The sequence below is a fragment of the Podarcis erhardii genome (assembly GCF_964252035.2).
Source record: "Podarcis erhardii genome assembly, chromosome: 8".
Lineage (NCBI taxonomy): Eukaryota > Metazoa > Chordata > Lepidosauria > Squamata > Lacertidae > Podarcis > Podarcis erhardii.
In genome coordinates, this window is record NC_138499.1 from 10,853,695 (window position 1) to 10,865,986 (window position 12,292).

General features: G+C 46.2%; 1 protein-coding gene across 1 annotated transcript in view; it reads right to left on the reverse strand.

Moving 5' to 3' along the window:
* Window positions 1–313: 313 nt before the first annotated feature.
* The window catches only part of TG (thyroglobulin), a 173,372-nt gene continuing 161,393 nt past the window's right edge, over window positions 314–12,292 (reverse strand). The window contains exons 43-45 of the mRNA XM_081874990.1: window positions 4,830–4,970; window positions 1,803–1,996; window positions 314–677 (exon numbers count right to left, since the gene is read on the reverse strand). Of these exons, the coding sequence (XP_081731116.1) occupies window positions 577–677; window positions 1,803–1,996; window positions 4,830–4,970 (436 nt within the window). The 3' untranslated portion in view covers window positions 314–576. The remainder of the gene's footprint in view (window positions 678–1,802; window positions 1,997–4,829; window positions 4,971–12,292) is intronic.

Sequence of the window (12,292 nt, forward strand, 5' to 3'; positions counted from 1 at the left end):
TTATCTACTTGCACTGGCACGCTTTTGAACCGCTAGGTTGGCAGGAGCTGGGGCAGAGCAACGGGAGCTCACCCAGTCGCGGTGATTCGAACTGCTGACCTTCTGATTGGCAAGCCCAAGAGGCTCAGTGGTTTAGACCACAGCGCCACCTGCGTCCTATGGTGCATTGCAGAGGGTTGGACTGGAAGATCCTCGTGGTACCTTCCAGCTCCATGATTCTATGCTTCTATGATTAACCAGATCACCTGACACCGCAGGTCACACGTTGAGTTTGTGGGTATGCCACTTTGAGAACGGTAAGAAGCCAACTCTCTTTAAAAGGTTTTTGAAGCTTTATTGAGTGCTATGATTTCAATTTGATGCACCGATACCCAGCTCATGTGATTCATTGAATGCTGCAGTGCCTGTATGCTTTTGGGGCCTGCCCATCTTGTGTCGACGGCAACCATACTTGAAATTTCAGTAATCTATTGCAGACACGCTTTTGTGATTTAGCGAGATGATTTCCAACCCCTCGCAGATCTGTAGTGATTTGATTTCATCCAGCCGATCCAAAATCAATAGAAATGTTCGGTTCTATTTCTTGTAGGCCACCTTGTCTCCAAGTGGCTTCTTCTGGGTGGTTTTGGAAAGAAATCCACTGCTAGGCTTGCTTGTGCTGAGCGGCTCTCGTCTGCCTGCAACCACAACGCAAACAAGATGCATCACTCCGTGAAAAACTCATGCAAATCATTATTTCTCATTGAATCCAATGTGTTTCGCTAATTATTGTGTCACATTAGTCCAGTGGCGTAGTGTGGGTTGTCAGGCAAGTAATTTGCGTCCCCTAACCCGTGGATTTTAGTAGGGGCAGAGAGCTGCGAGTGCGAGTGCACTCCCCCAGATGTTGCGCCCGGTGCAGCCGGCCCCCCCTGCACCCCCATGCTACGCCGCTGCATTAGTCTGCTGGGCAGCTGTCTGGGAACAATGCAGCAAGCTAATAATTATTGAACAGGCTGCCAGCAGATTCCGCGGTAGAACTTATAAATCATTTATTTAATGTTAATTCAATTATCCACAAGTTTTCTGGCAGCAAAGGTCAAGCAAAACATTCCAGTGCAACAATACCACATGGAGAAAGCACATCGATTTAGGGTTTCAGAAGTGTTGCATCAAAATAGACCAGAAAAATACAGTGCCTGGAAGAATATTTGGGGTTCCAAAGATTGTAAGTTCTTTTTCTGAACTGCTGTTAACTTTCTGAATTTTTTTAAAAAACAAATGAGCATTATTTATAAGTGGGATCTGCAACAAAATGTTGCAGTGGAGAATGTGTTGGAAATGAACTTTCATATACAGAGGAACCTCAGAACATAGTCTGTTCTGGAAGACCGTTCGACTTCCAAAACATCCGACAACTGAGGCTTAATGGGTGGTTAGCAATTTCAACAGAGAAAATTGAGAAATGTGCCTCAGAAGCCATTCGACTTCTGAGGCATGCTCAAAAATGGAAGCAATTACTTCCAAGTTTTCGGTGTCTGAAAACCAAAACGTTTGGCTTCCGAGACGCTCAAAAACTGAGGTTCCACTGTACTAAAAGTCAGGGCTCCCCCCCCCCCAGCCAAAACTCTCTGAAACTCAGTTCCGGCACCTCTCAGGTGGGTGCCATTGCCATTACAAGAGAACAAGGGAGGCGTTCATGGTGAGTTCAGGCACCCTTTTTTGCTAGGAAAAACAGCACTGCTAAAAGTAGAGTTGATGCAACCTTTCTGAACATCACTGCCCAAAGAGAGAAAAAGGTGTGTGTTCCACTGTACACTTACAGGTCAAGGAAATTTTGAGGGTTTTGATGTAATCGGACCAGAATGAACATTCGGCCTTCTTCAGCCCTTTGTGGTTCTCAAAGGAAGCGGTAAATTCCTTATAGTTGTCTCCATCAGCATCTGCTCGAAACATAGGCCAAGAGGATGTGACCCCAGTCATTTTTCTAGAGAACTTATACGGGCCATTTGGGTTTCTGAAGAAAGAAAGAGGAACAGCTGTTATTCAACCAGCCGGCATCACGAAGAGTTTGTGCAACAGCCTTTAACACACGAGAGAATAGGCATGTATCTATACTCTCATGACCATTATTTATAAATAATAATAATAATAATAATAATAATAATAATTTTTTTTTTATTTATACCCCACCCTCCCCGGCCAGAGCTGGGTTCAGGGTGGCTAACACCAGTAAAATTACAGTAAAAACATAATAGGGAAAAAAACCCCAATTTAAAATACAGGTTAAAATGCGATTTAAAATGCAGCCTCATTTTAAAAGTAGGTAGCCCACACAAGAGGGGGTCTGCAACAAAATGTTGCAGTGTAGATTAGATGGACTTTGCTCTGACTCAGCAAAGGAATTATGTTGTTCTGCTAAAGTTGTGCCTTACACGAATTCTCTCCCTGCATTCATCCCTTCAGGTGAGTCGTCATTATCATTGTTTTCTCAGGTGGGGAGCAGTGGCTGAAAGTGGATGGCAGAAGATCAACCACGGCTGAGGCGGTTCATTCCAACAAGTGCAAAACAAAAACAGAAACCCTCATCCGAACAACGTTTTTCTTGGGAGAATCATCTCTTCTTTGGCTAGTTCTTGGCAACAGTTTCAAGGGTGCAGGGAAGTTGCGTTTTATTTTGAGGACTCTGTGTAATCTGCCTCATCTTTCAACAGTTCCTCTTCCCTAGTACTCACTGAAAATTGTCAGGGTTCACCAGCAGCTCAGGTTTAAGAAAAGCCATCCTTTTGCAAATGAGCTGAGCTGTCTTAGAATCATAGAATCACAGAGTTGGAAGAGACCACAAGGGCCATCGAGTCCAACCCCCTGCCAAGCAGGAAACACCATCAGAGCACTCCTGACATATGGTTGTCAAGCCTCTGCTTAAAGACCTCCAAAGAAGGAGACTCCACCACACTCCTTGGCAGCAAATTCCACTGTCGAACAGCTCTTACTGTCAGGAAGTTCTTCCTAATGTTTAGATGGAATCTTCTTCCTTGTAGTTTGGATCCATTGCTCCGTGTCCGCTTCTCTGGAGCAGCAGAAAACAACCTTTCTCCCTCCTCTATGTGACATCCTTTTATATATTTGAACATGGCTATCATATCACCCCTTAACCTCCTCTTCTCCAGGCTAAACATGCCCAGCTCCCTAAGCTGTTCCTCATAAGGCATCGTTTCCAGGCCTTTGACCATTTTGGCTGCCCTCCTCTGGACACGTTCCAGTTTGTCAGTGTCCTTCTTGAACTGTGGTGCCCAGAAATGGACACAGTACTCCAGGTGAGGTCTGACCAGAGCAGAATACAGTGGCACTATTACTTCCCTTGATCTAGATGCTATACTCCTATTGATGCAGCCCAGAATTGCATTGGCTTTTTTAGCTGCCACGTCACACTGTTGGCTCATGTCAAGTTTGTGGTCAACCAAGACTCCTAGATCCTTTTCACATGTACTGCTCTCAAGCCAGGTGTCACCCATCTTGTATTTGTGCCTCTCATTTTTTTTGCCCAAGTGCAATACTTTACATTTCTCCCTGTTAAAATTCATCTTGTTTGTTTTGGCCCAGTTCTCTAATCTGTCAAGGTCATTTTGAAGTGTGATCCTGTCCTCTGGGGTGTTAGCCACCCCTCCCAGTTTGGTGTCATCTGCAAACTTGAAGTCTTGCAAAGCTTCAAGAGGAACTGCGAGACGGCTTGCACAGTGGAGCGTTTCGATGTACCCAGCTCAGCTTGCTGTTTACTGACAACAATACTACACCAGAAAACTTCCAGGAAAGCAAAACTGACAGAACAAAAGCTAGGATTGGGAAATCAGCTTTTGAAGTGAGAAGCAGGTCTTGACTGACTGTAAAGTTTTTGCTCTTTTAATAACCATGAACTACTGATCTTGCTATATACCAGTGGGTGTCTTAAAAATACTTCTTGCCAAATTGCTGATTGGAGGCTTCCCTGCGTTTAAAGAGCAGCTTATTGGATGCCACAGATACACTGTCTGACAGTAACACAAAAAACCCTGCACAAACATTACGCAATAGAATGAAAGATCAATATGCCCCTCTCTTTCCCCCCAACCAGTGGCGAAGCTGCATGCTCCACTACCGGGGGTGGAGAGCAGGCAGGGATGTGGCTGGCTTCTCCCGGGGGCGTGACGCACATTTGGGGGGGTGCATGTCCGGGGGGGGGGGGGGGGCGCCACGATGGCACCCTACTGGAAAAGTGGTACCGGGGGTGGTCTGCTCCCTCCACACTCCCGTTCCTCCGCCAGCAGCCCCAACCGCATAATGCAAATGACAACAGTGTCTTATCCTGGATGTAAACAAATGATGAAAAAGACATATCGTGCAGAGACTATACGTACAGTGGTGCCCCGCAAGACGAACGCCTCGCAAGATGGAAAACCCGCTAGACGAAAGGGTTTTCCGTTTTGGAGGCGCTTTGCAAAACGAATTTCCCTATGGGCTTGCTTCGCAAGACGAAATGTCTTGCGAGTTCCTGCGGGTTTTTTCCCCTCCCCCCCCTTTTCCTAAGCCGCTAAGCCGCTTATCAGCTGATCCGCTAAAAGCCGCTAAACCGCTAATAGCGCTAATCCGCTAAGCTGTCAATGGGCTTGCTTCGCAAGACGAAAAAACCGCTATACAAAGAGCCTCACGGAATGGATTGATTTCGTCTTGCGAGGCACCACTGTACTTTTCTTTCTTTGTTACACAAGGACATCTTTAACAAACGCTAATTAAAAGAAGAAATGAGGTTCAGAAGCTTTGTTAGGGATGGAAAAACTGACTGCGCAGCCTCTTCCAAGTAACTCAATACGCACCCAGATCTTATGAAGTTGGCTAGGAACTGCATGACGGTTAAGGAGAGGGTCTTCGCTTCCGGAGTATACTGGTTTTCGTACTGGGGATGGAAAGGCAGCCCAAAGGCATACTGGACGTCAGGCAATAACTCCAGGCTTGAGCTTGAAAGAAAAATAAGGGAAAAGACTGGATGAAAAACAACAGCAGTGGTCTTACCGGATGGAGAAAGTGAGAAAACAGTTCCATGGTTAGAAGCGGCAGCTACAGAAGACAAGGAGATGGCAGGAGACAGAACTCAAGTCATAGATTTGGCAAAGGATGCAGGAAGGAATTGACGTTGCAGGTCTTGGTGTGGACACACATGTGGGTGTTTACACTCTCCCCTTCCTGTGCTCTCCAGCAATGGATATTAACAGTGCCGGATTTACGTATAAGCTAAACAAGCTATAGGGCCCCTCTCCCTCCCCCCCAAAAAAATTAAAGGAAAAAAACTGGATGTACATTTCCAAAATATAAGATAAAAAACAAATAAAATCTACATACAGCAGTGTTTTGTGTTATGTAGGCTCCTACGATGTAAAAAATAGGCTCCGCCTGCTAGCCTGCTCCCTAAAATATCACTGGTTTGCTCATTTCTATATATAGAGTGCCTACATTCTGCAGGGACTGGTTGCAAGGCAACATGGGCAAATGGCTTGAGATACCTATTAGGTCCATAAATTACCATACAGCATATATTCAACACAAAAAACCGCGACAAGTTGTTGTTGACAAAGGACAGCTTAGGGCAGCAGCTTAGGGCCTCATCAAACCTAAATCCGGCCCTGGGTATTAAGAAGCATCACTGTCTCCAACTGTGGAGGCAGAGCAGAGCCATCCTGGCTAGAAGCCACAGACAGCCTTTTCCTCCGTCAATTTGTCTCATCCTCTTTTAAAGTCATCCAAGTTTCTGGCCACCACTGCCTTCTGGGGGGTGGGGGGAAAGTTTCATAGTTCAACTATGTGCTGTGCGAAGGACTTGATCAGTCCTGAAGTTTCCAGCTTTGGAGTGGGAACATAACTTCAGCATCTCATCATAGCTTTCTCTGGTTCACTCTGGACCAGTGAGGCAGCTGGCTGAAGTGGAATGTGGTGCTACAGCTGAACTCCCTTTACCCTTAAGGGTGGCATGTGTGCATGCAGGGTCTCCTGGTTTCTCCACAGCGAAGCATCCTGGCACCGGCCCCTCTTGAAGACTCTCACTTGAGGCAACCCTTCCAGGAGCCACGGGGACCCCGATTCCCAACCAGGAGCCCCACACTTGTGGTCCTGTGCACCTCCAGTGCCCAGCAAGGGAAGGGCCAGTTTGGAGACAAGGTCCCCTCGAGAAGTTGCTCCACCTGCCCTGAAGGAAGTGAGGGGTGCCTGCCCAGCCGGGCTCTAGCCCTGTGTCTCCCCTACCAAAAAAAACCCCAAGAAGCATTTGCTTCTTGTTCTGCCTTCCTTTTGCTGCTGCAGAGCTGGACCATAAAGAAGGCTGATTGCCGAAGAATTGATGCTTTTGAATTAGGGTGCTGGAGGAGACTCTTGAGAGTCCCATGGACTGCAAGAAGATCAAACCTCTCCATTCTGAAGGAAACCAGTCCTGAGTGCTCAGTGGAAGGACAGATCCTGAAGCTGAGGCTCCGATACTTTGTCCACCTCATGAGAAAAGAAGACTCCCTGGAAGATACCCTGATGTTGGGAAAGATTGAGGACACAAGGAGAAGGGGATGACAGAGGACGAGATGGTTGGACAGTGTTCTCAAAGCTATCAGCATGAATTTGACCAAACTGTGGGAGGAAGTAGAAGACAGGAGTGCCTGGTGTGCTCTGGTCCATGGGGTCACGAAGAGTCGGATATGACTGAACGATTAAACAACAACAACAACTGTAACTGGAGCTGTTGGGGAGGCTGCACTGGGTTGCCATATGTCCTGGTTTTCCCAGGCGTTTTACTGCTTAACAGGATTCCCCCCCCCCTCCAATGCCATTTCCGTGGGCTGAATCCTGAATGTGTCCAGGAAAACCAGATATATGGCAGCCCTAACATATACACACACACACACGGCAGTTTTGGGCCTTTCTGTCCTTAGCCCCACCCCAAAAGCACCAATAACAACATTGCATCTGGAAAGCAAATTTACCAGCAGCTGAAGAGATCTGAAACCAGATTACAGCATATTTTCCTAACTCTGAATGTTTAGACAGGGATTAGACTGGATCGGAGCTCGCTCATTCTGCTTGAACAATAATGGGCTTGCTTCACTCCATGAGTATTGCAGTTATGTTGGCCACAAATAGTGCTTCTATAGGAGCAGGGATATAGAGGGGGGGGCACTGACAATGAGATGGTTTTGTTTGTCCACAGTACAAGTCTGTTCAGAGAAGTAACCGCGGCAATGATGTGGAAACAACTGATTTGCCGGGCCACATCAAGAGCTCAGGGAAGAGATACAATAAGAGGAAGAAGCAGCTGAGGTTGATTCCTTGCTGCTCACCTCTGGATTGAGTTTTCAGAGGTACACTGACTGAACATGGAGGCTTTATTTGGTTTCATCAATAAAAAAAACCAAGGATATCCTTTCCTGTATTGGTATCCAGTACACATCTGTACTGGAATCGTTTTTTAAGATGTTTTATTGCTTGTGTGTTTGCTGCCCAGGGCTCCTTTGGGAGGAAGCAGGGAAGCAATTTTAAATAATTGTAAGGGAAGAAAAAGTTTCTTTATTATAAAACACGAAACAAAAACCCAACAACCTCAAAGTGGTTGCAAAAAAAGATAAACCAATAAAATTAATGGCAATGATTTAAAACTTTCAAAAGGTTGAAATAACACTAGACTAAAAAACATCTTAAAACTCATGTCAGCTTTCTGAACATCTGGGTAGGTATGAATGTGTTTAGCAGCTGCCAAAAAGAGTACAACGAAGTTGCCTGCCTAATTATCAATTGGCAGGGAGTTCCAAAGTGTAGGTGCTGCCACACTAAAAGACCCGGTTCTTAAAATGCAGAAAACATATTATGTGGCCAGTTTTTCTCCTTTCCTTAGTGAGCATGAATCTTATGACATTACCTCAACCTGGGGATTTTTCCCTGGGTATCAGTGGCTGGCATTCCCAGTGAATAATCATAATAACCTCTTAACCAAAGCACTTTTCTCTCATTTCTGCAGAATCTTTCCAAACCTCATTGTCTCTTTAACACTGAATGATTTCACCTCTTAAGGTATTTGCCTTCTGAATTTTAGCTGCTCTTGTGAATAGTTTTGGTTTCAGCTGTTCAGAAAGAAGTCAAATGAACCAGAGAAAGCGGTGATGAGATGCTGAAGTTATGTTCCCACTCCAAAGCAGCAGCCTGGAAACTTTGTTTTGCAACCATGTAAAGTCATCTTTCTTTCCTTCTTTTTTAAGCAAAAGGAAACCATATTTCTGCTATGATGGGGGGGGGGGGAGTTAGGAATATATTTGAGACTAAATTAGAGCAAGGGTAGCCAATTTGCCATCATTCACAAATAGCTGTCATGAATGTGAGCCTTGTGCTCACTTTAGAATCTGAGCCAATATGGAACTTGTAGTTGTTTAGTCTTTTAGTTGTGCCCGACTCTTCGTGACCCCATGGACCAGAGCACACCAGGCACTCCTGTCTTCCACTGCCTCCTACAGTTTGGTCAAACTCATGTTAGTAGCTTCGAGAACACTATCCAGCCATCTCGTCCTCCTCTGTCGTCCCCTTCTCCTTGTGCCCTCCATCTTTCCCAACATCAGGGTCTTTTCCAGGGAGTCTTCTCTTCTTGTGAGGTGGCCAAAGTATTGGAGCCTCAGCTTCACGATCTGTCCTTCCAGTGAGCACTCAGGGCTGATTTCCTTCAGAATGGATAGGTTTGATCTTCTTGCAGTCCATGGGACTCTCAAGAGTCTCCTCCAGCACCATAATTCAAAAGCATCAATTCTTCAGCAACCATCCTTCTTTATGGTCCAGCTCTCACTTCCATGCATCACTAATATGGAACTAATGAATTGCAAACATGCCTAGAGACAGGCAAGCTCTCTGAAGCTCACCTTGGATTAACTCGAATTCTTTAAAAGAAAATGGGGAGAACATGGGCAACATTTCATAGAATCATAAAACTGTAGGGTTGAAAGAGTCATCTAGTTCAATCCCTGCAATGCAGGAATCACAACTAAGGAATCCCTGAGAGATGATCATCGAACCCGTGCTTAAAAAACCTAAATAAAGAAGAGTTCATCACCTTCTTACTGTCAAAAGGTTCTTCCTAATGTTTAGCTGGAGTAGCAGAAAACAAGCTTGCTCCACCTTCCATGAGACAGCCCTTGAGATATTTGTGTTGAATGGCTTATTTAAATATTAAGGTTACAGATAGGTAGCCGTGTTGGTCTGCCATAGTCAAAACAAAACAAATTCCTTCCAGTAGCACCTTAAAGACCAACTAAGTCAGTTCTTGGTATGAGCTTTCGTGTGCATGCACACTTCTTCAGATACCTGAAGAAGTGTGCATGCACACGAAAGCTCATACCAAGAACTGACTTAGTTGGTCTTTAAGGTGCTACTGGAAGGAATTTGTTTTGTTTTAAATATTAAGGTTCATTATTGTTTCACAAGATGTGTCTCTCTTTAAAGGCCAGAGTAAATATCATGACCTAGTTTTACAGCTGTGAAGCAGTATATCAGGTGCTGTTAAGTTGTGTTAATTTAAGCTGTGCCAGCAACTGGGTATAGTATATAAAGAGCAGCATGTACCTCTCTCAGTACCCTGGTGAATGGATGGGTCATACTTATAGATTTAATGTAAGAGGAGTTTTTGTAATTAAAGCCAAGCAAAAGATACTTTTGAGTTTCTTCATTGTTTCCTGAACGTGTGGTCTCCCTGGCACACTTTCTGCAGCACAATTAATCTGCTAAATACGCAACAATTTGAGGATGGCTATCATATCTCCCCTCAGTCCTCTCTTTTCCAGGCTAAACACACCCAGCTCCTTCAACCATTCCTCATAAGGCTTGGCTTCTAGACCTTTGATCATCTTGGTTGCCCTACACTGCACATATTTCAGCTTGCTGATCTCCTCCTTAAATTGTGGTGCCCAGAACTGGACACAGCAATATTCAGCAATAGTTTGTCCTTTAACTAAGTGCATCATCTTTGCCTTTAACAATTTCAGCAACTACGCCTCCATATTGAATAATGGCAAATCTTTCCCCGTTGCGATTCCTCATCAGGGAAGCAGACTTGGTGCCATTGCTGTCTCTCTTTAGACACCAGGCGAAAACATTCTCACGGGTTTTAATTGGGAGGGTAGCTGGATATGCCAGTGGTCTTTTTGTGTGCTCATCAGTTCCTCTCCAAGAAGAAAGAGATACCCACAGGCAGCATGGATCTTTGCAAAGACATTTGGAAGAGCCTTTGATCTCAGCCGCACATCTTTAAATGAGAAAGATTATGGTGTCTAGCCATCTGTGTTGTTATCAATGAGCAGTAAACAGAACAGCATATAAGAGGGACACCAAAACCATTTATATATGTGGATGGAATTCAGTTGTTCTCTTCATTTGTCCTGCCTCTTCCCCCCTCCTTTCCCTCCCACCTTTGGCCAAGTTTCCTGATAATACATATTAAGTAAATTACAAGGAGAAAGCAATAAATCCTCTGCTTCCTGAGCTGTGTTGCTGTGGATTTGGCAGTGCGGTGACCAAAGAACATCGAGGGCTAACAAGATGCTCAAGGCAAACACTGGATCAGTGGCTTATTTGGATATGTTTGGACACCAGACAACTTTTGATCCTGCTTTCGATAGGGAGCCAGATGGTGACTCCCTCCTTGCCAACGCTACACAGATCTGATCCCTCACGCAATTACAATGGACGATAACAGGAACTGAGCAGGAAGAGCAGATAATCTCTCACGCACTGCGGACTTTTGAGGGAATATTTACAGAGACTTTTCTTGGATGCCATAGCACATGGGTAGGCAAACTAAGGCCCAGGGGCCGGATCCGGCCCAATAGCCTTCTAAATCCGGCCAGCCGACAGTCCAGGAATCAGCGTGTTTTTACATGAGTAGAATTTGTCCTTTTATTTAAAATGCATCTCTGGGATATTTGTGGGGCATAGGAATTCGTTCATCCCCCCCCCCGCAAAATATAGTCCGGTCCCCCACAAGGTCTGAGGGACAGTGGACCGGCCACCTGCTGAAAAAGTTTGCTGACCTCTATAGCAAGTCCTGGTGAGCTATTTTTCTAGAAAAAAGAGGTACTGGAACTCCCCATGGACACCTCCCTTATTCTCGTAGAATGACCGCTCCCCACATCAAATGGGGGGCACCTTTCACGTGGTCGTGCACAGCCCCCCGGATCCCAGTGCAGCTCCCGGTAGTTTGGGCTGGCTTCACCCTCCCCAGGCTGAATACCTGGAGGTCTCCGGCTACTTCAGCCAATCGCCCAATCCCGCCTGGGGAGGTGTTGCCAGGGGGGTAGGCCAGGTAGGGGAAGGGACCGCCCTGCCCACACAACAGAAGGTGAATCTTACCTGCGAAGTGTCAGTTGGCTCCAGAGCTTCTCCCACCCTGCCCTCCCTCAGTTAAGTCTTTTTTTGCAGGTTAACCTCTTCTCCACAGGTACACAGGCGCTGCTACGTCAAGGTTGCTGTTGAAGGGCCAGGAAGGAATTTTCCTGCTTTGGCAGGTTTTGCCTTTGCTGTGGCAAAAGTCACAACTTTGGCGGTTTCAGGCCTTGGGTGGAATCCTTTAGTCTATCTTCCTAAATGGGGTGGGGGTGGGGGTGGCGTGAAGCAGTGACCCACGCCCCCCTTGCGGCAGTGATCCCAGGGTTCCCCATTAAAGGGGTCTTGAGGGGAGGCATTGGCTGTACGCCGAGAGGTTGTCATTGGTCTCCCCTGCGATGGCAGCAAAACAGGGGGTGGGCTCTCTGCTTGAACATATGTTCTCCAGAGCCAGCCCAATCCCCACACATTCTGGGGTCTCCCAGATCCCTGGCTGGGGACTGGGAAGAATAAACGCCCAATGCCTGAGCCAAGGTCTCCTTACACCTGAAACTTAATAAAGTAAAGGTAAAGGGACCCCTGACCATTAGGTCCAGTCACGGACGACTCTGGGGTTGCGGCGCTCATCTCTCTTTACTGGCCGAGGGAGCCAATGTACAGCTTCCGGGTCATGTGGCCAGCATGACTAAGCCGCTTCTGGCGAACCAGAGCAGCGCACGGAAACGCCGTTTACCTTCCCGCCGGAGTGGTACCTATTTATCTACTTGCACTTTGACGTGCTTTTGAACTGCTAGGTTAGCAGGCACTGGGACCAAGCAATGGGAGATCACCTTGTCATGGGGATTTGAACCGCTGGCCTTCTGATCGGCAAGCCCTAGGCTCTGTGGTTTAAACCACAGCACCACCTGAGTCCCGAAACTTAATAAAGTTGTGGCCAATTTCAGTCCCA